At 38.7% G+C, this 26,618-nt stretch overlaps 1 protein-coding gene across 1 annotated transcript; it reads right to left on the bottom strand.

Moving 5' to 3' along the window:
• Positions 1-20,192: 20,192 nt before the first annotated feature.
• Positions 20,193-22,304, bottom strand: LOC110875541. The gene is made up of 5 exons (XM_022123738.1): positions 22,192-22,304; positions 21,465-21,549; positions 20,751-20,847; positions 20,368-20,636; positions 20,193-20,258 (listed from the first exon to the last, which is right to left on the bottom strand). The coding sequence occupies exons 1-5, from the start codon at positions 22,302-22,304 to the stop codon at positions 20,193-20,195; spliced, it is 630 nt and encodes a 209-aa protein (XP_021979430.1).
• Positions 22,305-26,618: the final 4,314 nt, after the last annotated feature.

The raw sequence follows: 26,618 nt of genomic DNA, 5'->3' as shown, positions 1-26,618 counted from the left end.
ATTTGTGCTGGGGCAGGGTGATGCCAGGAATGATCCCAACGTGGTAATGGGTAAGTTTCTTCTCAAAGACTTTTATGTTACTGTATTGTTTGATTCGGGTGCGGATACAAGTTATGTGTCTTTGAAAGTTAGCCAAATGTTAAAACGTGCACCAACTCCCTTAAACATCAAACATGTCGTAGAGTTAGCTAACGGTAAAAGTCTAGAAGCCACACACATAGTTCAGGGTTGTAATCTTATCCTCGCTGGTCAGACTTTCTCCATCGACCTCATTCCTATAGTTCTGGGTAGTTTCGACATCGTCATTGGTATGGACTGGTTATCCAAACAGCAAGCAGAGATCCTGTGTAAGGAGAAGATCATCCGTATTCCCCATTCTGGTAAAGAACCTCTCGAGGTTCAAGGCGACAAGAGTGGTGTTGTAGTTGGCATCATCTCCTTCCTGAAGGCTCAGAAATGTTTACGAAAGGGTCACACTGCCATTTTGGCACTAGTTACTGATGCATCATCGAAAGAGAAAAGAATAGAGGATATCCCAGTTGTACGCGAATTTCCTCAAGTGTTTCCTGAAGATTTACCTGGTCTACCGCCTCATCGCCAGGTCGAGTTTCAAATCGAGCTAGCTCCAGGAGCAGCACCTATAGCTCGCGCACCGTATCGTTTAGCTCCAACTGAACTGGAAGAACTGTCAAAGCAACTACAAGAACTCTTGGATAAGGGTTTTATTCGTCCTAGCTCTTCGCCCTGGGGAGCTCCAGTACTGTTTGTGAAGAAGAAAGATGGAACTTTCAGGATGTGCATAGATTACCGCGAACTAAACAAGGTGACAGTGAAGAACCGCTACCCTCTACCACGTATTGACGACTTATTCGACCAGTTGCAAGGGTCGAGTTACTACTCCAAGATTGATCTGAGGTCAGGGTATCATCAGCTGAGAGTCCGCGATGAGGACGTCTCTAAGACAGCATTCAGAACTCGCTACGGCCACTACGAGTTTCTAGTCATGCCATTCGGGCTAATGAACGCACCGGCAGTCTTCATGGATCTTATGAACAGAGTATGCAAGCCTTATCTAGACAAGTTCGTGATTGTTTTCATCGACGACATCCTGATCTACTCCAAGAGTCAGGAGGAGCACGAGCAGCACCTACGTCTTATCTTGGAACTTCTTCGAAAAGAACAATTGTACGCTAAGTTTTCAAAATGCGACTTCTGGCTTCGTGAAGTTCACTTTTTGGGCCATGTGGTAAACAAGGATGGGATTCATGTTGATCCATCCAAGGTAGATTCGATCAGGAACTGGCCTGCACCGCGTACACCAACGGAAATACGCCAATTCTTGGGTTTGGCGGGTTATTACAGGCGATTCATTAAAGACTTCTCAAAGATTGCGCAGCCGCTTACTCTACTGACACAGAAAGGTGTTACCTATCGTTGGGGTAATACATAAGAAACGGCTTTTCAGTACATAAAGGATAGGCTATGCAGCGCACCTATTCTCTCATTGCCAGAGGGCACGGATGATTTTGTGGTTTACTGCGACGCATCAATTCAGGGTCTTGGTTGTGTATTGATGCAAAGGGATAAAGTCATTGCCTATGCTTCGTGGCAACTTAAATTTCATGAACGAAACTACACGACGTACGATTTAGAGCTGGGAGCTGTTGTTTTCGCGCTCAAGATATGGCGACACTACCTGTACGGTACCAAGTGCACTATTTACACCGATCACAGGAGTCTCGAGCATATCTTCAAGCAGAAGGAATTGAACATGCGTCAACGACGATGGGTTGAACTACTAAATGATTACGAATGTGCCATCAAGTACCATCCAGGCAAAGCCAATGTTGTGGCTGACGCTCTCAGTCGAAAAGATACTTTACCTAGGCGCGTGCGAGCACTGCAGCTTACTATTCAGTCCAGTCTTCCTGCACAGATACGAAATGCTCAGGTAGAAGCATTGAAACCAGAAAACGTAAGGGCTGAAGCCTTACGTGGCTCAAGGCAATGATTGGAACAGAGGGAAGACGGCGCCTACTACGTAACGGGGCGTATTTGGGTCCCACTATATGGCGGTTTACGAGAACTTGTAATGGATGAAGCTCACAAGTCTCGCTACTCGGTACATCCTGGTTCGGATAAAATGTATCACGATCTCAGAACTACATATTGGTGGCCTAACATGAAGGCCCACATAGCAACTTATGTCGGCAAGTGTTTGACCTGTACGAGGGTCAAGACGGAGTACTAGAAACCCTCAAGCCTACTTCAGCAACCCAAGATACCACAATGGAAATGGGAAGAAATTTCCATGGATTTCGTTACTAGCCTGCCCAGATCCCAGCGTGGGAATGATACTATTTGGGTGATCGTAGATCGACTCACAAAGTCTGCTCATTTCTTGGCTATCAAAGAAATGGATAAGTTCTCTACCTTAGCAGACGTCTACTTGAAGGAAGTTGTTTTGAGGCACGGAGTGCCAACTTCTATTATTTCGGATCCGGATGCACGATTCACTTCAGAACTATGGCAAGCAATGCACAAATATTTTGGCTCTCGGTTAGACATGAGCACAGCTTATCACCCTCAGACGGATGGGCAGTCTGAGCGCACGATTCAAACTCTAGAAGACATGCTTCGGGCGTGTGTTATCGATTTTGGCAACAGCTGGGAAAAACATCTCCCGTTAGTGGAGTTTTCGTACAATAACAGTTACCACACCAGCATTCAGGCCGCTCAATTCGAGGCATTGTACGGACGTAAATGCCGATCACCTCTCTGTTGGGCAGAGGTGGGGGATAGTCAAATCACAGGTCCAGAAATGGTAGTTGATGCTACAGAACGAATTGCACAGATACGACAACGCATGGCGGCAGCTCGTGACCGTCAGAAAAGTTACGCTGATAAGCGCAGGAAGCCACTCGAGTTTCAAGTTGGGGATCGAGTGCTACTCAAAGTCTCACCCTGGAAGGGCGTGGTTCATTTTGGTAAACGGGGCAAGCTCAATCCGCGGTACGTTGGACCGTTCGAGATCATTGAAAGAATAGGCAAAGTAGCCTACAAACTGAATCTACCAGCTGAACTCGGTGCAGTTCACAATGTTTTCCACGTGTCGAATCTGAAGAAGTGTCTGTCAGATGAGACCCTCATAGTTCCTTTGAAGAAACTCACTATCGACGAGCGGTTGCAGTTCGTCGAGGAACCAGTTGAAATCACGGACCGGTATGTCAAGGTCCTCAAGAACACCAGAATACCTCTTGTACGAGTTCGTTGGAACTCCCGTCGTGGCCCAGAGTTCACCTGGGAACGAGAAGACCAATTGGAACTCAAATATCCCCAGTTATTCGAAAACCGTGCAACCACTGCTGAGGCTGAAGCTACTACAGAATTTCGGGATGAAATTCCAAATCAACGGGGGGATGATGTGACACCCCAGAAAAACCAGTAAACGATGCAACTTACCTAGCTTCCTCAGTAACCGCATGCTAAATTTCGGGACGAAATTTCTTTCAAGTTGGGGATAATGTGACAACTCGAGTTTCCGAGATTCCACTCTCGCATTTATTGCACGTTCACTGTTTGTTTAGTTGCTTACTTACATGATTTGTTACTTTGTAACTATATACGTTTTGATTTGATAAAATGTATTGTGATTGTGCATGGTTATGTGTTATTTACGAAAGATTTGGCAAATACATGAACTTGGTGATGAAACTGTAAATTATATTGTGATGGGTGTGCTTTATGTAAAAGATGATACTTAGGGGTGAGTAAAGTAGTTAGTGAAATGATTAGTAACTCTTAACCCTAACCTCCCTCACAAATCATTCACAAATCATCATACGTATCTACAAGATTTCTCTACAACCCTCTCTTGCAATCATCTTCTTCATCATTGGCACAAGCTCTCAATCATCACTCTTGATTCCTCTCTTTATCTAGAATCAATCCAAGGTAATCGTTTTATGATTTCTTGTTGTTAATCTTTGATTATGTGATTCATGCAAAACCCTAGTTCTACATATAATGGCTCTGTGTTTTGGTCAATTCTGATTATTGTGAAATGGTTTATGATTAGTAGTGTAATCAAATGCTTGACAATGAGATGCTTGTAAGATAGAGATGTTTGATTTGCTGATTAGATTACTGCACTTTGAATGTATGAAAACTAGGGTTTCTTGATCGTGAAAACGTAACTGTTACAATGAAGTTGAATATTGCATGATTGATGTTAGTCCGACCTTTGACTGATAATGGTCCGGGTTTTATGATTATATGTTATCCGACCTTTGTGAAGATGTAAATGATCCGAGTTTTTCAAGTAAAACTGTAACACCTCGAAATTTTGTGTCCAATAAAGTGTTGACACGTGTCATGAGTTTACACGTGGTATTAAATACTAAATAAAGGACCAAGGTTGACAAACCTTGAAAGTATGTAAATTCGAGGGTAAAAAATGTCAACGAGGGGTAAATATACTGTATAGTAGCCCTAAATGATGCTCGTACCTTCAAACGAATAAATTATGGATCGTACGGGGCGAAACGCGGAAGAAAGTGAGAGATTACAAACTACAGGGGTTAATTGTGTCAACATGTTTAATTTATACCTCTGAGTGACCCTTTGACGAACCCGAGACTTTGTAACAGTGAAATACGCTCACTAGAATATACGATATAAATTCCGCGAAGTTCCGTTTTAAAACGAGAAAGTTATGATCAAATTCGTATGCGAGGGGTTAAAAGCGTCAACAATAAAAGTTAAGGCTTTTCGGATAGTAATTAAACTAACCAAGGGCTTAACGGCACGGGTAAAAGTCACGAGGCCCTTAATTGTAAATAATCGAGGGCCAAATCGCAAAGTTACCCCTTCGAAACCGAAAGGTCAGGTTAATGATTACAAAAGATTTGAAAATCTTGGAAATCAAGCCCCAGGCGGGCCGCGTGAAGGAAACAAGCAAGCTAATGCGGGCCGCGCGCCATATGAAGATCCGTTTACTGACATGAGGATTCAGGCGGCCCGCGTCCATGTTGCCTGATCTCTAATGCGGGCCGCGTGACAGTCCCAGATGCAGAAAACATGGGCAGATTCACTGTTTGAGCTTGTGAACGATCTTGTGTGCATTAATTGAAGCATGGGCGCCCTCTACATGTCCCCTAGCACTATAGGACACCTGCTGATCATCCATGAGCAATTGTAGGATGAGTGTAATGATCTTGGGCACCATATTTCACTATAAAAGGCAATGCATTGCACCAATGTTCAACACACCTCAAACCTGCCTTCTAGCTCACTTCTGGAGCTCCAAAGCATTCCTCTAACATCTCTAGTCGTGCACCAAGCTTCTGTAAGTATGCCTACCCTTTTGTGGCTTAGTTTTTGCATAGTTTAGCTTAAAAGTCAATCCGTCGTAATTAACGACTGACTTTGCGATAAATGACAAATGGTCCAGTGGTTTGTCGAATCAAAGGTAGTTACATGTTGGTAATCATGTGGGCTTTAAACCCCTAAAAGGGCACCCTCTGATTCCCACTCTAACTAGTCCGAATGTCGAGTCAAACGTGCTTAGAAAAAGTCAACAGAAATGCTATTTTGCGATTTTATGCATAATCATTAATGTAGATGGTGTGTAACCTGTTTTAACACTCATAAAACATGATAATAAGTATATTAACTAGTCTAAGCTTGTTTGATCCGACCATTTACTGTTTTGACCCGGTTCGGAGCCGAAAGTCGCAAAACTTTGACTTTTGCTTAGACTTCAGTTCTGACCCGTTAAAGTATGATTTAGATATGCCTTAGGACTCTCTTAGGACCAGGTTACATGATGGTATGACCCTCTGTGACCGGTTCGTTGTTTGTCCGAGTCTTTTACACCTTTCCGTTAAATGCTTAAAAGTTGACCGTAACGCCCTTTTTAATTTAAAACGAGAATTTCGGACACGTGAAAGGACCATAACCTTGGTTACTGATTTCTAAGCATGTCCCTAAAATTTCACGTCAATCCGAGGTCCAGAATAGGAATTATGCTAAATAGCGCAAATTACGGAAACTTTAGTAATTAAATAGCGCAATTAGCATAACGCCTATCTAAACCCAGATTTCGACACCAAACCTTATACACATTGATGTAAAATAATATTTTGGGATTTTTAAAGATTTTTAATTATTTTTAACCTGCTCATAACCTGCGGTTATGGTATCGGTTCGGTAATTACCGAATATTCCCTTTTCGGACATAACTTGAATTCTACAAGGTCTTTTGACCCGATTCCAGTTGCTACTGATTTTAAATAATAAATAAAGTATTTTGGACTTTATAAACTGTTCGGGGAAACTCATATTTCCTCTAGAACTCAGAAACCTCTTTTATAATCTTTAAAAAGACCGAAATACCCCTACGGGGCATAAAATGGATTTAAACTCGTTACGGGCATTATGGAAGGTATCCTACTGATACTATAACCTCTTTAAAGCATATTGACTTAGGAAACCAGTGTAGGACTCTTACGGTTACCCGTTGCGCCTTTTGCGCCTTTTGCGCGCACGGTTCGGCTTATGTAACTAGTTTACATAAACTAGCCGAAACGGGTCAAACCATATTGTTTTGACCCCAAAATCCAGAGTGTGGTTATTATACCCATATAAAACAAGTCTTCAAACTTTTTGGGTCCAAATCACATTCCATTCCCGGTTTTCGCTTTTCACGCGATTACACCGTAATTATCCTTTGAAACTGACCGGTCTAAGCTACGGCTAAATTAAAGACCCGTTAGGATTCTAATAGGTTATTTTAAACCTTCGTTCCAGAATAGGAGACCAGTAAAAGTTATTTGCAATTTATTCGATTAAGGAATTATACTTGCAAAGGTAAATACTTTTAACTTATTTTCCGTTATACGGGCTTGGGTTACGGTATATAGCATACCGCTTGATCGGGCATCAAATTCTCCACCGTTGAGTGGGTAATTGAATAAATTTGATCGGCTCGTTTAAACAGTCTTGTTACTTAAAGCCTTTAGGGGGTTAATGACCATGTCCTGGATATCCTTGGCAGCATTTTACGAAATGGCCACGACTTTGACATCCGGGTGTAGGCGTACACCCGGCATTATGTCCATAATTATAAAGGTATAGCCGTTGGTTTACCCGCCACGGTTTTATGCTATGTGGTGTGTCTATTAATCTTTAACCCGGACAAGATCTGGGTTACTGAAGGCATAAGGAACATGTAATCCGTTCACAAGATTATAAATTTAAGTAATTCTCCCAAGTTATAAAAGAGTTTGTGCCTTGTGCATTCAAATCAATTTTATTAAACATTTTACAAAAGTGTCGGTTGAATGTATTTACCAGTGTAAACTGACGTATTTTCCCAAAAAGACTAAATGCAGGTACTAAGCGTAATTGGCTGGATATTTCTCCTTAGCATCAATAAAGAGTCTCGCAAGCTTAAGATGCCTACGTCTGTTGAACAATTATTTTTATCTTATTATTGATCCCCTGTGGATTTTATTTCAACAATGGTGATACTTGATATTACATTCAGTGTTGAAATATATTTATCTTTATGCTTCCGCTGTGCATTCATATATTGTGTGGTTTGACTATAATGTTGCCAACTACATCACGATAATCCCCCACCGGGCCTACCGGTGAGACACGTGGAAATCGGGGTGTGACATGATTAGTAACTCTTAACCCTAACCTCCCTCCCTCACAAATCATTCACAAATCATCATACGTATCTACAAGATTTCTCTACAACCCTCTCTTGCAATCATCTTCTTCATCATTGGCACAAGCTCTCAATCATCACTCTTGATTCCTCTCTTTATCTAGAATCAATCCAAGGTAATCGTTTTATGATTTCTTGTTGTTAATCTTTGATTATGTGATTCATGCAAAACCCTAGTTCTACATATAATGGCTCTGTGTTTTGGTCAATTCTGATTATTGTGAAATGGTTTATGATTAATAGTGTAATCAAATGCTTGACAATGAGATGTTTGTAAGATAGAGATGTTTGATTTGCTTATTAGATTACTGCACTTTGAATGTATGAAAACTAGGGTTTCTTGATCGTGAAAACGTAACTGTTACAATGAAGTTGAATATTGCATGATTGATGTTAGTCCGACCTTTGATTGATAATGGTCCGGGTTTTATAATTATATGTTATCCGACCTTTGTGAAGATGTAAATGATCCGAGATTTTCAAGTAAAACATACAGAGTCCGAATTTTATAATGGTTTAAGGTCCGACTTTCATGTATGCTTATATGTTGTCCGAATTTTAGAATGGATATAATGGTCAGACTTTGTAATATAGGTGTAGTCCGAATTTTATTAAAGAAAGGTATGGGGGTCCGAACTTTTATGGGGGGAGCCATATGGTCCGAATTTCTTTCAAGGGTGGTAGGTCCTAATTTTTATATATAACACACTTGGTCCGACTTTTATATGTAAACATAGTCCGACTTTTCGTATGTTAAGGGGGGTGGTCCGACTTTTATGATGTTGCTAGGGTCCGACCTTTGTGATATTTATGTATGTCCGAGTTTCACAAGGAGGGATTTGGTCCGAATTTGTGTAACATGAATGCTTGGTCCGACTTTTGGCTTGTTATTGGATCCGACTTTTATGCTTAATAACCTTGTCCGACCTTTATGATGATGCCTTGTCCGAATTTCATATGATGTATATGTTCCGAGTTTGTATGTGATATAGGGATCTGAGTTTACGTATAATGCTGAGTCAAAACCCTGAATGAAGAACACATTGCATGTTACTGTATATGCTACTGTATATTACTGTATATAACTGTACGCTACTGTATGTAACTGGAAGATACTGTATGTATGAACAATCTATGTGATGTCATTCTGTACACAACTATCACACGAATCACGGTTGTTTGGACATCAAGAACTTGTAAACCCTAATTGAATGTAAACACTTATATTAAGTTTATGTGCAATGTACCTTAGGTCGTGTGTAACGGGCCTAGCTATTTATTAATACTAGAAGCAATAACATACCGAGCAAACCACGGTGAGTTCACTCTTACCAAGGCATGGGATTCCCGGGATTTGGGAATGGGAATGAAGAAATGAGATTGAATAGATACCTGTACTTACACTGTTACTAGACTATCTACCATCGTCCTCGGATGCGCAGGACACATACGTAAAACCTACGTATACTTGTACCCATCGCTGTCCTCAGGTTGCGAAGGACACACACGTAAAACCTACGTGAACTTATACTCGTTACTGCCTCGGTTGTGTCAGGAACTTACGTAAAACCTACGTAAACCCCCGCGTACCCCTGTCCTCGGTTGTGAAGGACACTTACGTAAAACCTATGTAAATTTGTACGTACTACTGTTCTCGGTAAGAAGAACACTTATGGTTATAAATAGTCTAGTGTATATGCAACATGGGAAGCCCCCACCAATAGAACATACTATCGACCCAGTAGAGCCACACGTTAAAAACGAACTTTCTATTACGCACTTACTTACTGTGAACTCGCTCAACTAGTTGTTGACTCTCTGTTACATGCCTTGCAGGTCGTTAGATATGCATGGAGCTTGCACAGGGAGACGCGGTCGTTGTGGACAAGGATCGTGAATGCTTGATTAAACATTATGACATTACATACTTTATTTATGTTGGGCTTTTACTCACATGCTTCCGCTAAACGTTGAATTTATACTTATGTTTTGAACACCTTTCATATGGATTGGTTTGGTTAAATTACATTTACTTTTGCTATTTACATTGTTCTATGTGATTGGTGGCTTGATCCTGGTCAGTCACGCTCCCAAGCGGTGTTACTCCGCAGGTGGATTTTGGGGGTGTGACAGATTGGTATCAGAGCCATTGGTTATAGAGGACTTGGTTTTAATAAGGGGGAAAACGTTTTTATTAAAACCAGACTATAACCAGTACAGTGCTCAACGATCCACAACGACGCCTCGCTCCACGTGCAAGACTCAACATCCAAGGTAATAATGTTTATGTTTATTGCCTACATGCTAGAATTACATAGAACTTTGCTCGTGGTATGCTTAGATTACATTGCCTACTATTCGTTATTGCTTGAGAACACTTATGTGCTTACTCTCTTCTGTCATCGCACTATTCGCGAACCTCTCTCACATATGTTACATTTGCTATGAAGATCATGGCTGGACGTATTAACTTGACACAAGCCCAGTTGACGGCTCTTATCAACGAACAAGTTGTTGCGGCACTTGCAGCTGCACAAGCAGGAGGTATACCCTGCAGTCGTAACTCATACTAGGATCTTCAAATCCTACATTCCTAAACCAACTCTTGTGTTTAACCTTGTCCTGTTCTTACACATTAGGTCAACCCGCTCAGCAACCTGTTTGCACTTTCAAGAACTTCATGGACTGTCGTCCTAGCACGTTTAGTGGCACTGAAGGAGCGGTGGGACTCCTCCATTGGTTCGAAAAGCTCGAGTCGGTATTTGAGATGTGTGAATGCCTTGAGGCTCGCAGGGTGAAATTCGCCACTGGTACTTTAGAAGGGATTGCGCTAACTTGGTGGAATGCGCAAGTCCAACTTTTAGGATTAGCAGCTGCTAACGCTACTCCCTGGAATGATTTCAAGGAGCTGATTAAACGGGAATACTGCACACGCGACGACATCCACAAGTTAGAAGTGGAGTTCTTTCATTTGAAGATTACTGGGTCGGAAATTGAGGCTTATACTAAAAGGTCAAACGAGCTGGCCGTTCTGTGTCCAACTATGGTGGACCCTCCTATCAGACGCATTGAGTTGTATCTCAAGGGGTTGGCACCAGAAATTCAGAGCCATGTGACATCGGCTAATCTTGACAATATCCAGGCTATTCAACGCCTTGCTCATCGCCTCACGGATCAGGGAGTGGAACAGAACAAGCTGCCTAAACGTATCAGCGCTACTGCTACCGTTACCACTTCTGCTACTCCTGCTACCCCCAGTGACAACAAGAGAAAATGGGAGGGGGATTCCAGCAAGGGATCAGCTTCAGTTCAGTCCCAGGTTCAGCAACGAAAGACTGACAACTATCAGAGCCCTAGTCAGCAATCTTCGGGCAGTCACAGGCAGGGTGGTTATCGAGGGAACCTCCCAAGGTGTAAAAATTCTAACAGACACCACAGTGGCCAGTGTAACAAGAGTCGCTGTCAGAGGTGCCTCAAGATGGGTCATGAGGCCAAGGATTGTAGGAGTCCACGGCCTGCGAATCAGAATCAGCAGCAGCAAGCACAGCAGAATCAGCAACAGGGCAACAAGGGATGTTTTCATTGTGGCGCTGAAGGTCACTTCAAAAGACACTGCCCTCAGTTAAACCAAAACCAGAACAACAACAACAACAACAATAACAACAATCAGGGCAATGGCAACAACAACAATGGGGGAAACAACAACGGCAACGAAGCTAGGGGACGAGTATTTGTGCTGGGGCAGGGTGATGCCAGGAATGATCCCAACGTGGTTATGGGTAAGTTTCTTCTCGAAGACTTTTATGTTACTGTATTGTTTGATTTGGGTGCGGATACAAGTTATGTGTCTTTGAAAGTTAGCCAAATGTTAAAACGTGCACCAACTCCCTTAAACATCAAACATGTCGTAGAGTTAGCTAACGGTAAAAGTCTAGAAGCCATACACATAGTTCAGGGTTGTAATCTTATCCTCGCTGGTTAGACTTTCTCCATCGACCTCATTCCTATAGTTCTGGGTAGTTTCGACATTGTCATTGGTATGGACTGGTTATCCAAACAGCAAGCAGAGATCCTGTGTAAGGAGAAGATCATCCGTATTCCTCATTCTGGTAAAGAACCTCTCGAGGTTCAAGGCGACAAGAGTGGTGCTGTAGTTGGCATCATCTCCTTCCTGAAGGCTCAGAAATGTTTACGAAAGGGTCACACTGCCATTTTGGCACTAGTTACTGATGCATCATCGAAAGAGAAAAGAATAGAGGATATCCCAGTTGTACGCGAATTTCCTCAAGTGTTTCCTGAAGATTTACCTGGTCTACCGCCTCATCGCCAGGTCGAGTTTCAAATCGAGCTAGCTCCAGGAGCAGCACCTATAGCTCGCGCACCGTATCGTTTAGCTCCAACTGAACTGGAAGAACTGTCAAAGCAACTACAAGAACTCTTGGATAAGGGTTTTATTCGTCCTAGCTCTTCGCCCTGGGGAGCTCCAGTACTGTTTGTGAAGAAGAAAGATGGAACTTTCAGGATGTGCATAGATTACCGCGAACTAAACAAGGTGACAGTGAAGAACCGCTACCCTCTACCACGTATTGACGACTTATTCGACCAGTTGCAAGGGTCGAGTTACTACTCGAAGATTGATCTGAGGTCAGGGTATCATCAGCTGAGAGTCCGCGATGAGGACGTCTCTAAGACAGCATTCAGAACTCGCTACGGCCACTACGAGTTTCTAGTCATGCCATTCGGGCTAACGAACGCACCGGCAGTCTTCATGGATCTTATGAACAGAGTATGCAAGCCTTATCTAGACAAGTTCGTGATTGTTTTCATCGACGACATCCTGATCTACTCCAAGAGTCAGGAGGAGCACGAGCAGCACCTACGTCTTATCTTGGAACTTCTTCGAAAAGAACAATTGTACGCTAAGTTTTCAAAATGCGACTTCTGGCTTCGTGAAGTTCACTTTTTGGGCCATGTGGTAAACAAGGATGGGATTCATGTTGATCCATCCAAGGTAGATTCGATCAGGAACTGGCCTGCACCGCGTACACCAACGGAAATACGCCAATTCTTGGGTTTGGCGGGTTATTATAGGCGATTCATTAAAGACTTCTCAAAGATTGCGCAGCCGCTTACTCTACTGACACAGAAAGGTGTTACCCACACAAGAAACGGCTTTTCAGTACCTAAAGGATAGGCTATGCAGCGCACCTATTCTCTCATTGCCAGAGGGCACGGATGATTTTGTGGTTTACTGCGACGCATCAATTCAGGGTCTTGGTTGTGTATTGATGCAAAGGGATAAAGTCATTGCCTATGCTTCGCAGCAACTTAAATTTCATGAACGAAACTACACGACGCACGATTTAGAGCTGGGAGCTGTTGTTTTCGCGCTCAAGATATGGCGACACTACCTGTACGGTACCAAGTGCACTATTTACACCGATCACAGGAGTCTCGAGCATATCTTCAAGCAGAAGGAATTGAACATGCGTCAACGACGATGGGTTGAACTACTAAATGATTACGAATGTGCCATCAAGTACCATCCAGGCAAAGCCAATGTTGTGGCTGACGCTCTCAGTCGAAAAGATACTTTACCTAGGTGCGTGCGAGCACTGCAGCTTACTATTCAGTCCAGTCTTCCTGCACAGATACGAAATGCTCAGGTAGAAGCATTGAAACCAGAAAACGTAAGGGCTGAAGCCTTACGTGGCTCAAGGCAACGATTGGAAAGAGGGAAGACGGCGCCTACTACGTAACGGGGCGTATTTGGGTCCCACTATATGGCGGTTGTTTGGACATCAAGAACTTGTAAACCCTACGCTACTGTATATTACTGTATATAACTGTACGCTACTGTATGTAACTGGATGATACTGTATGTATGAACAATCTACGTGATGTCATTCTGTACACAACTATCACACGAATCACGGTTGTTTGGACATCAAGAACTTGTAAACCCTAATTGAATGTAAACACTTATATTAAGTTTATGTGCAATGTACCTTAGGTCGTGTGTAACGGGCCTAACTATTTATTAATACTAGAAGCAATAACATACCGAGCAAACCAAGGTGAGTTCACTCTTACCAAGGCATGGGATTCCCGGGATTTGGGAATGGGATTGAAGAAATGAGATTGAATAGATACCTATACTTACACTGTTACTAGACTATCTACCATCGTCCTCGGATGCGCAGGACACATACGTAAAACCTACGTATACTTGTACCCATCACTGTCCTCAGGTTGCGAAGGACACACACGTAAAACCTACGTGAACTTATACTAGTTACTGCCTCGGTTGTGTCAGGCACTTACGTAAAACCTGCGTAAACCCCCGCGTACCCCTGTCCTCGGTTGTGAAGGACGCTTACTTAAAACCTACGTAAATTTGTACGTACTACTGTTCTCGGTAAGAAGAACACTTATGGTTATAAATAGTCTAGTGTATATGCAACATGGGAAGCCCCCACCAATAGAACATACTATCGGCCCAGTAGAGCCACACATTACAAACGAACTTACTATTACGCACTTACTTACTGTGAACTCGCTCAACTAGTTGTTGACTCTCTGTTACATGCCTTGCAGGTCGTTAGATATGCATGGAGCTTGCACAGGGAGACGCGGTCGTTGTGGACAAGGATCGTGAATGCTTGATTAAACATTATGACATTACATACTTTATTTATGTTGGGCTTTTACTCACATGCTTCCGCTAAACGTTGAATTTATACTTATGTTTTGAACACCTTTCATACGGATTGGTTTGGTTAAATTACATTTAATTTTGCTATTTACATTGTTCTATATGATTGGTGGCTTGATCCTGGTCAGTCACGCTCCCAAGCGGTGTTACTCCGCAGGTGGATTTTGGGGGTGTGACATTAACTTTCCAATTCTTTAGCATGCCGTGATCGTCCACTGATGTACTATCATTTCCTCTTTTATACAACAAAACTCAATTTTTTGAATTTATCATGTTTTTGGCTTTTTCAAATTTTCTCATGTTTTTGGATTTTCTGTGAAATTTTTACTCCCCTAAAATGCAAACACATTGAAAGAAAATATAAAACAAACTGTACAACTAAAGTGACAACTGATTTTCAGGCTTCAATTCGCCATCCACTTGGCATAAACAATCAGAACTCCCCCTTTCAACAAACTATTTTCCCATTGATTTCAAAATACTTAAGTTTGTTTTAATCAAATGGTTTTTCCGGAAAATAAGTTTTGTTGATTTTATCATTTGTAAAAATGGGGTTCATCTCATCACTTTGTTTTTAAACACATGAATGAGGATTACATCAAGTTCAAATCAATGACCCTGATTAATCACATAGACCGAATAAACCACTGTACCACTTGCAAGATTACCAACTAAACAAATCAAGAATGATGCCGATTCCTGCTCCACGCTTACCAACCTGGGAGCTCCGGCAAGTCAGGTGTTTAATCAAACATAATGTCCACCCAAGCCTGACCAGCCTTGGGTGATTTTGGTACGCATCTATCCCACCAACACTTTGATTTGTAAAATTCTTTGGCACCCTTTACCTTCCTATCAACTATCTTTCCAAAGATATGTTTGACTTTCCCGTTGAAAGCCTTCTCAACATCAAATTCTCCTTTATCAGTGAAGAATTGATTTGAGATCTCAACCTTCCCAACTTTTGACATCAAATTTTCCTTTGATAATGACGGAAAATTTTCATCGTTCATTTCTGGAATGGAAACCACAATCTTTTTCTCAACTAATGACTCCTCTGATTTTATGGAATCAGATTCATTGTCAGAATTACTTTCGGATTTAACCACCCACTTTTGCTTGTTTATATCACCTTTTCTTTTGTAAAAACGTTTTGAACTTTCACCCTTTTCAGAACTAGAGTTCGTTTTAAGTTTCTCAATTGGTTGTTTCTTTACATCATCACTTATTTTCATTTTTGAGTGTGAAGAAACTCCCCGTTTTGTGTTGAACTTGTGGCAATTCCAAGCAATATGCCCAACTTCTTGGCATTTGAAACAAGTTCTTCTATCAACTCTTTGAGCAAACTTTCTCACATTCTTCTTCACTTCAGCAAGAAACTCTTGGTTTGGCTGCTTCCAGAACGGTTTCTTCTGTTCATCCTCTGAACTTCCTCCTGAAACAAATTTTGTTTTTGGTTTATAAGTTTTCTGATTTTTATAATTTTCTGATGAAATGAAACCAAGACCTTTCCTTTTGAGATTACCATTATGGTTTGATTTCTTTTGGAAATTATAACCACAACCGTAACCCATTTTGTTGTTTACTCTTTGTTTAATCCTTGAAGTGTAAGGTTTAGGTTTTGCAGAAAGATTTAAATCTTTTATTTCAGAAATATTAATTTCTGTTACTTTGAAAACCTTTTTCATCATTTCAGTTTTAACACTTCTTATTGGGAATTCATTATCAGAATATAATTTGTCTGAATCATTCAAAATATAAGCCAAATTGATTGATTCATCATTCAAATTAGATTTTGATAATAAAAATTCCTTGTTGTAAACCCTCTTAACCGTTGAACTCAGACTCTTCTCAGACGAACTCGAACTATCTGACTTAGACTCCGACTTTGACTCTTCATCCATATCCAACACCTGATCGACAACTCTCTTAACTAACTCAGACTCATGATCAGTGTCAGACGCTGTGAATGTGACATCAGTATTGTCTGGTAATTCATCAATGATTTCAGACTTTAACTTGATGTTTAGAGCCTTGTCTACTCGTTCCTCATTTGGTTTCCTGGGAGAATAACTCTCAAAGATAGGAGGCGGACATCTGTTATACTTGACACTTGGTTTCTTACCAGTATCAGTATCTTCAGTCTTTTCCTTCTTAAAAGCCTCAAGACCTGCAACAGTAGGATAAACACGATCAATCAGATAATCACAAGTAGTATAACTCAACAATAATCGTTTAATCCTTTCACTCTCAATCTTCTCAAGTTCGAGCTCCTTCTTCAGCTTAGCACAGTCTTCAATATACTCATTAATGACGCTCTGCTTTGTCATTAATGTTGCGCTCAGTTTATCATTTGCTTTCTCAATTTCTGAATTTGTCTTTTTCAGACTATCAACTGTTCTGTTCAGCACATCGTATGACTCCTTCACATACTTCACATCAGACAGTAAATCTTCTTTAATTTTCTCTAATTCAGCAATCTTCTTGTCTTTTTCTTCACAAACTTTGCAAAATTCTGAACATTTCTCACAAGGCTTAGTGATCTCAACCACTTTTTCAACTATCTTTTCAACTTCGACAGTCTTTTCAACTTCAACAACCTTTTCAATTATCTTCTCAACTTCGACAATCTTTTCTACTTCAACAACTTTTTCAATTTCAACTATTTTCTCTACCACTTGATCAACATTTGCTTCTCCAGCTTCTATCTTTGTCTTTTCATCAGCTTGCATTTTTGCTGCTTCCAGCTCTCTCTTCAATCTGTCAATCTTCTTTTGATTCAGCAACTCAACTTTATCTGCATAGAAAAAATTAAAACTGTCAGGATCAATGCTTTTTCTACATTTTTTAAGATATTCTTCCTCATCATCAGTATCAACATCACTTCCTAGATCTGGAAAAATTTGGATTCTTTTCTGGTTAACTTCATCTTCACCCTGAATTTTAGCAACAAGAGCTGAACCAGGTATGTATTTATCCCAGCTAAAACCCTCGGCAACTTTTTCATCATCTTGATGAATGATTAAAGCTTTCTTCTTTCCATTGTCGATATCATTAGACGATGATGGTTGTTGCTCCAGCTGATGAAAAATTGATTTCTGATAATAATTGCTCTTCTCATGATTCCCGGTTGCTTCTTGATTTTTACATTCTCGTTTAAAAACCCTTTCCTTTACAACGGAAGCAAGTCACTTTTGATTTGTCAAATCCCAAAGCAGAATTTGCTAGATCACGAAAACCATCTCTGCCAGTGATTTGTTGAAATTTTTCAGCTCTCCTACAAGCACTAGCCAAACACCACTTCACATCCATTAGTTCAAGTTCCTCAGCATCAATCTGGTCATAGTCTTCTTTCGTAAGCATCGGATTTCCAATTCTTCCTGCTACCAAGCTTTCATACGATTCTAACATTGCGACAAGAGATGCCATGTGTTGCTTAGCCACTTCAGGAGATAAATTTTGACCATTCTGAATGTTCAAAGTCACATTGCATTGAAGATTTGTAGATTTCAGCTGTTGAGGACTTGATGTTGTGCTATTTGGATCAAAACTTGAAAATGATGAAGAATATCCACCACTTTGAGTTGTAGTGCTAGCATTTGGACTTGAAGAACCATCAGCACTAAAAGCAGTACTAATCTTTGGACTTTGATTGGGGGTAGCTTCAAACTTGTTCCCTCGGTAATACAGACTGACATCCTGTTTAGCATTTGGATTTGTCATGATAGCTGTCTTCTGAATATCCAATTCCTGCTCTTCAATTTTCTGAATGAACTGTGCTAAATTCATACTCTCGGACTTCCTCATAAGTTTCACAATCATCAAATAAGTTCCCCACTTCTGTTGGGGTAAAGCCTTAGCTAGCTTATCGACCCACTCATCATCCACTTTCTTAATATCCAACCTTCCTATTTCCAATACCAGATGGCAATATCTATCAATGGTCTGTTTTGTTGTTTCATGATCAAAAGTTGTAAACATATCAAACGATTTCTTCAATAATGCCTTTTTGTTCTTGATCATATCTGCTCTCTCTCTCTGAATTTCTGAATCAAAGCCTCCCAAATTGATCTAGCTGTAGCATTATGTTGAAGCAAAACAAAAATATCTTCTTTAACTGCTTGCTGAAGAATGCTGATCATCATCTTTTCACTTGTGTATTTTAATTTGTCAGCTTCTGAAAAATCATTAAAACCCTTTTCAAGCCCACGTTCATTCTTTGGTCTCTCGTAATCTTTTAGCAATGAACACCATGCATCAAATTTGTAAGCTTGCACCCAGTTCTTGAATCGATTTTTCCAACCCTGAAAATCCTCAATGTACATCAGTTTAGGCGGTTTCTGATAAGTTCCAGTCTCATTTTCATTGTACAAAGTTTCAGCAGCTGTAACAGGTGCAACGGGTGTAGTGAATGCATTGTAGAATTCCTTGACCATGATTCGGAACAACAATTTTTTAAACACAACAACTTTCAAGCGAAATCCCAAACAAACACTTCAAGCGGAATATCAGACAACTACTTCAAGCGAAACATCAAAATCTGATTTCAAGCGGAATGCCTTGTTGGAGCGGAATCACAAGTAAACCTTCAAGCGGAATCTGACTGAACTAAAACCCTGATTTCGCTTGAACCTTTTCAAGCGAAATACCAATCTTTCGAGCGGAATCAGATGATGTTGAAGTGAAATAACAGATTTCCCTTGAAATCTCAAGCGGAATAAGACACCCTCGAGCGGAATCAGAATGTGTATTTTCAAGCGGAATCACTTCTCGAGTCCATTTCTGCCATTTTTAATTCAAATTTTGTTCTGATTCTTTCAAGGTTTTGTTAAAATGCAATTTTATACAATCTGTGATAAATTTGGCCAATTTTAACCTTTAAAACTTGATCTGATGAAGAAAGAAGGTGTAGAAGTGAGAAAATGCAATGAAAACAGGCAAATATATGCAGAACTCCTCCTCCTGAGCTCTGATACCAATTGTAGGATCGTGTTCGTGACCCAAACCAGTCAATCAGAAGAGGTCTAATCCGTTTCAGAGGCGGAAACTAAGAAACAGACACGAAAAACAGCTTGTTTCACTTAAATTTGCCTTGTATATTGATTTCACAGCAATTACAGTCAAACGGCACTTCGGCAGCAGTTCGGTACCGGAAAACAAGATCGTTACAAATGAATCTGCTTGAAGAGTATTTATAGTGATCTTGATTTCGCTTGAAGTGACAAGAACCATTTCAAGCGGAATCACTTGATTGTGATTTCGCTTGAAACTGTTATTTGTCATTTCAGGCGGAATCAAACATTCAAGCGAAATCAATCTGTTTAAACCCTAAAAACTCCTATTTTCTCGTACAACGCGCCCTGATCTAATAATCCTAATACTAGACTTGATACAAGACGAAGACGACAGACGTATGCACCAACAGTTCCTCATTTGGCTTTCTGGGAGAATAACTTTCATAGATCGGGGGCGGACACTTGTTATACTTGACACTTTGTTTCTTACCAGTATCCTCTTCCGTCTTTTTATCTCGAAAAGCTTCAAGACCTGCAACAGTAAGATAAACTCGATCAATCAAATAATCACATGTTGTATAACTCAACAACAATCGTTTGATTCTTTCACTCTCAATTTTCTCGAGTTCCAAATCCTGCTTTAGCTTTGCACAGTCTTCAATATACTCATTGATGACCTTCTGTTTTGTCATTAATGTTGAGCTCATCATTGTCATAGCCTCATCTACTTCTCAATTTGTTTTGTTCCATCAACTGTTCTGTTCAATGCATCATATGACTCTTTCACATACTTCACATCAGACAACAAATTCTCTTTTAACTTTTCAAGTTCACAAATCTTCTTGTCCTTTTCTTCACAACGTTTGCAGGACTCAAAATTTCAGACAAGGTTTAATGACCTCAACAATCTTCTCAACTTCAACAATTTTTTCTACCTCGACGACTTTCTCAACTTCGATGAGTTTCTCAACTTCGACTATTTTTTCGATCTCAACAATTTTCTCTACTATTTTCTCCACTTCAACGGTTTTTTCTATCACTTTCTCAGTCACTGGTTCAACATTTGTTTCTTCAACTTCCATCTTTGTCCTTTTATTAGTTATTCTTATTGCTTCCAGCTCTCTCTTCAATCTGGCAATCTTCTTCTCATTTAGCATCTCAACTTTATCTGCAAAAAACAAATTAAAACTGTCAGGATCCAGACCTTTTCTAGCTTTATTGATATATTCTTCTTCATCATCAGTATCAACATCACTTCCAAAATCTGGAAAAATCGGTATACTTTTCGGACTGGATTTGGCTTCATCTTCTTCCAGAATTCTGGCAACAAGACCTGAACCGGGTGGAATGTATTTATCCCAGCTAAATCCCTCTGCAACCTTTTTATCGTTTTGATCAATTATACCATAACAAGCTCTTTTCTCTTTTTCTTCAATCGCACGTGCATGTGCAGTTTGTGGTTGTAGAGAAATCTGATGAAAAATTGACTTTTGATAATAATTGTTCTTTCCAGACTGATCTTGTCTTCCGTTTGCTTCTTTGTTTTTGCACTCACGCTTAAAATGACCTTTTTCTCGACAACGAAAACACGTGACTTTTGATTTGTCAAACCCTATTGGAGATTTAGACAATTCACTAAAGTCATCTCTTCCAGTGATTTGTTGAAACTTTTCTACCCTTCGAACAGCACTGGCTAAACACCACTTGATGTCCATCAACTCAAGTTCTTCAGCATCAATTTGGTCATAATCCTCTTTGGTAAGCATCGGATTTCCAATTTTGCCAGCAATCAAACCTTCATATGATTCCAACATAGCACCAAGTGATGCCATGTGTTGCTTTGCTATTTATGGAGACAGATTTTGACCATTTTGAATGTTCAAAGTGACATTGCATTGCATTGAAGATTTGTTGAATTCTGTCTTTGAGGACTTGGTGTTGTAAAATTTGGATCAAAGCTTGAGTATGAAGACGAATTTCCACCACTTTGAGTTACAGTACTATCCTTTGTTCCAGAAGAACTATCAGCACTAAAACCAGTTTGGATCTTTGGACTAGGAGTAACTTCAAATTTGTTTCCTCTGTAGTATAAACTGACATCTTGTTGAGCATTTGGATTCTTCATGATTGCCGTTTTCTGAATATCCAACTCGTGCTCTTCAATCTTCTGAATAAACTGTGCCAGATTCATATTTTTAGTTTTTCTCATGTGTTTTAAGATCAACAAATAAGTTCCCCATTTCTGCTGTGGTAATGCATCGGCTAGTTTATCAACCCATTCATCGTCGTCTTTCTTTATATCCAATCTTCCCATTTTCAGCACAAGATGACAATATCTATCAATTGTCATTTTTGTTGTTTCATGATCAAAAGCTACAAACATGTCAAATGATTTCTTCAATAACGCCTTTTTGTTCTTGATCATATCTGCACTTCCTTTAAACTTTTGAATTAACGCTGTCCAAGTTGATCTAGCAGTACCCTCATGTTGAAGCAAAACAAAGATATCTTCTTTAATCACTTGTTGAAGAATATTGATCATCATTTTTTCACTTGTATATTTCAGTTTATCATTCTCTGAAAAGTCACAAAAAGCTTTTTCAAGCCCACGCTCATTTTTCAGTTTCTCGTAATCTTTATCTAATGAGCACCATGCGTCAAACTTATAAGCTTGCACCCAGTTCTCAAACCGATTCTGCCATCCTTTAAAATCTTCAATGTACATAAGCTTTGGCGGTTTCTGGTAAGTTCCAGTCTCATTCTCATTGTACAATGTTTCGGAAGCTGTAACTGGTGCAACTGGTGTAGCAAACGCATTGTAAAATTCCTCTTCCATGATTCAATAACCAGTATTACAAACTCAACAAAGTTCAAATAACAATGAGATTTCACACGAAAACAGATTTCAAACGAAAACACTTGGTGCAAAATAGCTGTTCACACGAAATCAAACTTTGGTGCGAAATAGAGTTTCAAACGAAAATATATTTCACACGAAATACCACTCTCAAAGGAAATTGCTATTTCGTGCGGAACTAGTCACGCGAAATTACTATTTGGTGCGAAATTATCTAATTTCGTGTGGAATTCTCAAACGAAATTACACTCTGATGCGGAATTATCTATTTCAAGCGAAATTATGTAATTTCGTGTGAAATCAAGCATGTAATTCCGTACGAAATAGTGCTGACGTCATCATATTCGATCTGATTTTCAAGCAAAATTATTAATTTTACCAATTTTAGATCGAATTTAAGTCCAATTCTCTCAAGGATTCATTAAAACACTGTTTTGCATGTAATATGTGAAATTCAATCCATTTTGACCGTGAAATCTTGTTTAATTTTGAAAAGAAGGTGTAGAAGTCAGAAATTATGGCTGTTTTAGTAAGAACTCTTCCTCCTGAGCTCTGATACCACTTGTAGGATCGTTTTGAGACTCAAACGAGTCTGTCAGAAGAGTTCTCGGTCTAAACAGAGGCGAAATTCATTGTTTAGACTTTGTAACAGCTTGATTCACTTTAAAATGTCTTGTTTTATTGATTTAACAGAAATACACAATACAGATCAGTAGACACCTCGGCAGCACTTCGATACCGGAATCACGAACGTTACAAATGATTTTGCATCTTGGGTATTTATAGGAGAGCTAATTTCGCATGAACCTGCCCAAGCAAAATTAGCTTCAAGCGAAATTTGATTTCGTGCGAAATCACTGTGTGATTTCGTACGAAATTACCTATGACACTTTCATGCGAAATTACATACAAATCCTAGATTTCTCGAACTACGTGCCCTGATCTAACATATTTAATACAAGACTCGATACAAGACGAAGTCGACAGAAGTATGCACCAACATTTTCCATTGTCTATCTTTCTACCATGATTTCCATCTTCAAACTTTGTTCTTTGATTGTAAAAACAATGATTCGAGGCTAAACTTGCATGTACTACCTAGGTTGATGATGAACATACATTAAAGTTGTTATTTTTATCCGTGTTATGAACATGTTTAAGGTTTTCTAGCAAAGTAAAGACTTGTTTGCTATGATTCGATGTGTATATCTTCACTTGCTTGGTTCATGTTTAGTGCTTCACATGCTCCTTGTTAAATGCCATTCATATAATAGGTTCATGTTAGGTCATTAACTATGTGTTCTTGATTATTTTGTGGTTAATTGGCTAAGATACAATAGAAGTAATATTCGTGAATCGAGTAGGTCTAGGTTTCTACTAATCTTAATAACTGTGAGGTGAGAGGTTATCAGTATGTCTAGGTTGGTAAATTGCTTGGTTTAGGTGTTTTGTGAGAAGACTGACTTAGTTTCCCTTCCAATTCTTGCTTATCGAGTCGAATCAGGTTTCCAAGTTACCCTTGACTTTCGCGTTGTGAGGTAGATTGTCGACTAAGGGTACTTTATTAGTCTAGTTAGAGAGCCCGTGAGGGAGTCTACTTAAACGGTGAATTAACAACTTATTAGGTTTCCATTTGTGTGTTCTCGAGAATGGTCGAGGGTCCTGTTCGGTTACCCGGTAGGTTTAGTACTTTAAGATCCCAGTTCCATGACAATTCATGTCCAATAGAAAGCCAACTGGTAACGTGTGGGATTATGACCTAGGTAGTATCTTTATCATCATCTGAGTGAAATCTTAAATCCCAGTTTGCGTCTTAGTTCGGTTAATTAGTTAGTCTTTAATTAATTGCATTTTAGGTTATTAGAAAACCCCTTCAAAATATAAAAATAATTTAATCGTGTAGTCATATGTCTAGTGAGTCTAGTTAACGTAATTAATAGAGTCTCGTGAGTTCAATATTCGGAATTACTTAGCTATTCTTGAGTCGATCGGTACACTTGCCGGTTAGTAATTTGGTCTAGTTTTAGAGAATCCAGAGTTTAACTTAGTGTCTAGATTAGGGTTAGTTTAGTTAATATTTATTAAACTACTTTTAGCATATCAGTTGCCTAATTATGTAATGAGCTGGAACAATTGGTTGCCAAAGAAGATTGGTATAGTGGCGTAGTGAGCGGAAAATGAGAGAGTTCCTACTAGAGAGGATTTGTCAAAATGGGGGGGGGGGGGTCTTTGTTCAAGCCATCGAGCATTTATTTTGTGGTGATTTCTCAAAAACTAGTGAGCACATGCTAGTCTCCTGCGGGTTCGCACAAATGGTGTGGTAGTGATTAACCAGTGGTGTAAGAACCCGCCATTTCTGGTCTATAATGTTCGATATGTTCTGGAGTTTCATAAGTCAATTGGAGGTTCAAGAAAGAGAAAAAAAAGGCATTCCATTTTATTCGTCTAACCACAATGTGGAGCATTTAGAGCATGCGAAATGCGATGCTATTCTCGGGTCGGGGCATCTCAGTATCTAGCGTTGTCTAGGAGGTCAAATCGATGAGGTTTCATTGGATTAAACATCAGTCAACGTCTACCTCGTTAACTTGGGAACAATGGTGTAGGTTTGAAGGGTTCTGATTGTATGCAGCATTTGGTGTATTGTGATCATTATTGTTGTTTTGTTTTGGTCCAGCGACGAGTTATTGTATTCTCGTGGTGTATGTGTGGTTGGTGCTAGCTACTTACTATATTAATAAAAGTTTATGTTGCTTGTTCTAAAAAAACATTAACTAAAATGTTACACTAAATAAAAAAATGCATTTGTATCAACATTAAGAAATAAAACATACTATTAAATATTATATTATATAAATATTGTTGAAGAAGGAGGATAAATAGTAACTTTATTTTTATAATAATATATAGTTTTTTGTTTTTCTTTATATATGACGAAGGAGGATAAATAGTAACTTTATTTTTATAATAATATATAGTTTTTTGTTTTTCTTTTATTTAATATTTTATTATTATATTTACTTTTAATAACATATTTTTATTTTTTTCTTTTTTTAAAACCATATATTTCATATACCATTTTTTAATAGTTCTTTTTTTCTTTTTTTTAGAACATATATTAATTTATCGATTAATTTGATACTTCTTTAATAATTTACGTTTATAACTTGTTTTTAAAAACTTAAATACGTAGTTGTGCTTGATTCTTCCCCGACATTCTGTTATAAGTTTTGTTAAAAACGAAGTTGTACTCTAAATAAAGTATTTATTTGGTATCTGTTGACGAAGGATGATTAATAGTAACTTTATTTTTATAAAAATATATAGTTTTTTGTTTTTTTATTTAATATACTATAATAGTTTATTATTATATTTACAATATTTACAATTTGTATAGAAAAACCACTAGAGATCATAAATTGTTGAAGAAACAACAAGATCTTTCTTTTTTCAGGCGATCGGAAAATAAAGAAATGGTGAATCTATTCAAGATAATTACGTATTTACAAAATACCGTCTCAATTCATCCTATTTCATTAGATTCGGGATGTGATATGGTTCCGAAGGATTGTTGACGAAGGACGATGAATAACAACTTTATTTTTATAATAATATATAGTTTTTTGTTTTTCTTTTATTTAATATATTATAATAGTTTATTATTATATTTACTTTTAATAACATATTTTTATTTTTTTTCCTTTTTTAAAACCATATATTTCCTATACCATTTTTTAATAATTTTTTTTTCTTTTTTAGAATATATATTAATTTATCGATTAATTTGATACTTCTTTAATAATTTACGTTTATAACTTTTTTTCTAAAAACTTAAGTACGTAGTCGTGCTTGATTCTTCCCCGACATTCTGTTATAAGTTTTGTTAAAAACGAAGTTGTACTCTAAATAAAGTATTTATTTGGTATTTGTTGACGATTGGCGATGAATAGTAACTTTATTTTCATAACAATATATAGTTTTTTGTTTTTATTTTATTTAATATATTATAATATTTTATTCTTATATTTACTTTTAATAACATATTTTTAATTTTTTTCCTTTTTTTAAAACCATATATTTCCTATACCATTTTTTTAATAATTCGTTTTTTCTTTTTTTAGAACATATATTAATTTATCGATAAATCTGATACTTCTTTAATAATTTACGTTTATAACTTTTTTCTAAAAACTTAAGTACGTAGTTGTACTTGATTTTTTCTTGACATTTTGTTATAAGTTTTGTTAAAAACGAAGTTGTACTCTAAATAAAGTATTTATTTGGTATTATAAA

The sequence above is a fragment of the Helianthus annuus genome, chromosome 9 (genome assembly GCF_002127325.2).
Source record: "Helianthus annuus cultivar XRQ/B chromosome 9, HanXRQr2.0-SUNRISE, whole genome shotgun sequence".
In the NCBI taxonomy this organism is placed as follows: domain Eukaryota; kingdom Viridiplantae; phylum Streptophyta; class Magnoliopsida; order Asterales; family Asteraceae; genus Helianthus; species Helianthus annuus.
Note: the sequence above shows the minus strand (reverse complement) of the source record. Positions and strands in the feature narration are given on the sequence as shown.

Bases quoted from the DNA above. Each gene is read 5' to 3' on its own strand.
- LOC110875541 (XM_022123738.1), bottom strand. From the start codon at position 22,304: ATGGAAGAGGAATTTTACAATGCGTTTGCTACACCAGTTGCACCAGTT. The intron at 21,550-22,191 runs GTACATTGAAGA...TTTATACTACAG, and splicing joins CAGAAACCGCCAAAGCTTAT to AGGAAACAAATTTGAAGTTA. The intron at 20,259-20,367 runs GTCATTAAACCT...TCTGATGTGAAG, and splicing joins AAGTTGAGAAGATTGTTGAG to TATGTGAAAGAGTCATATGA.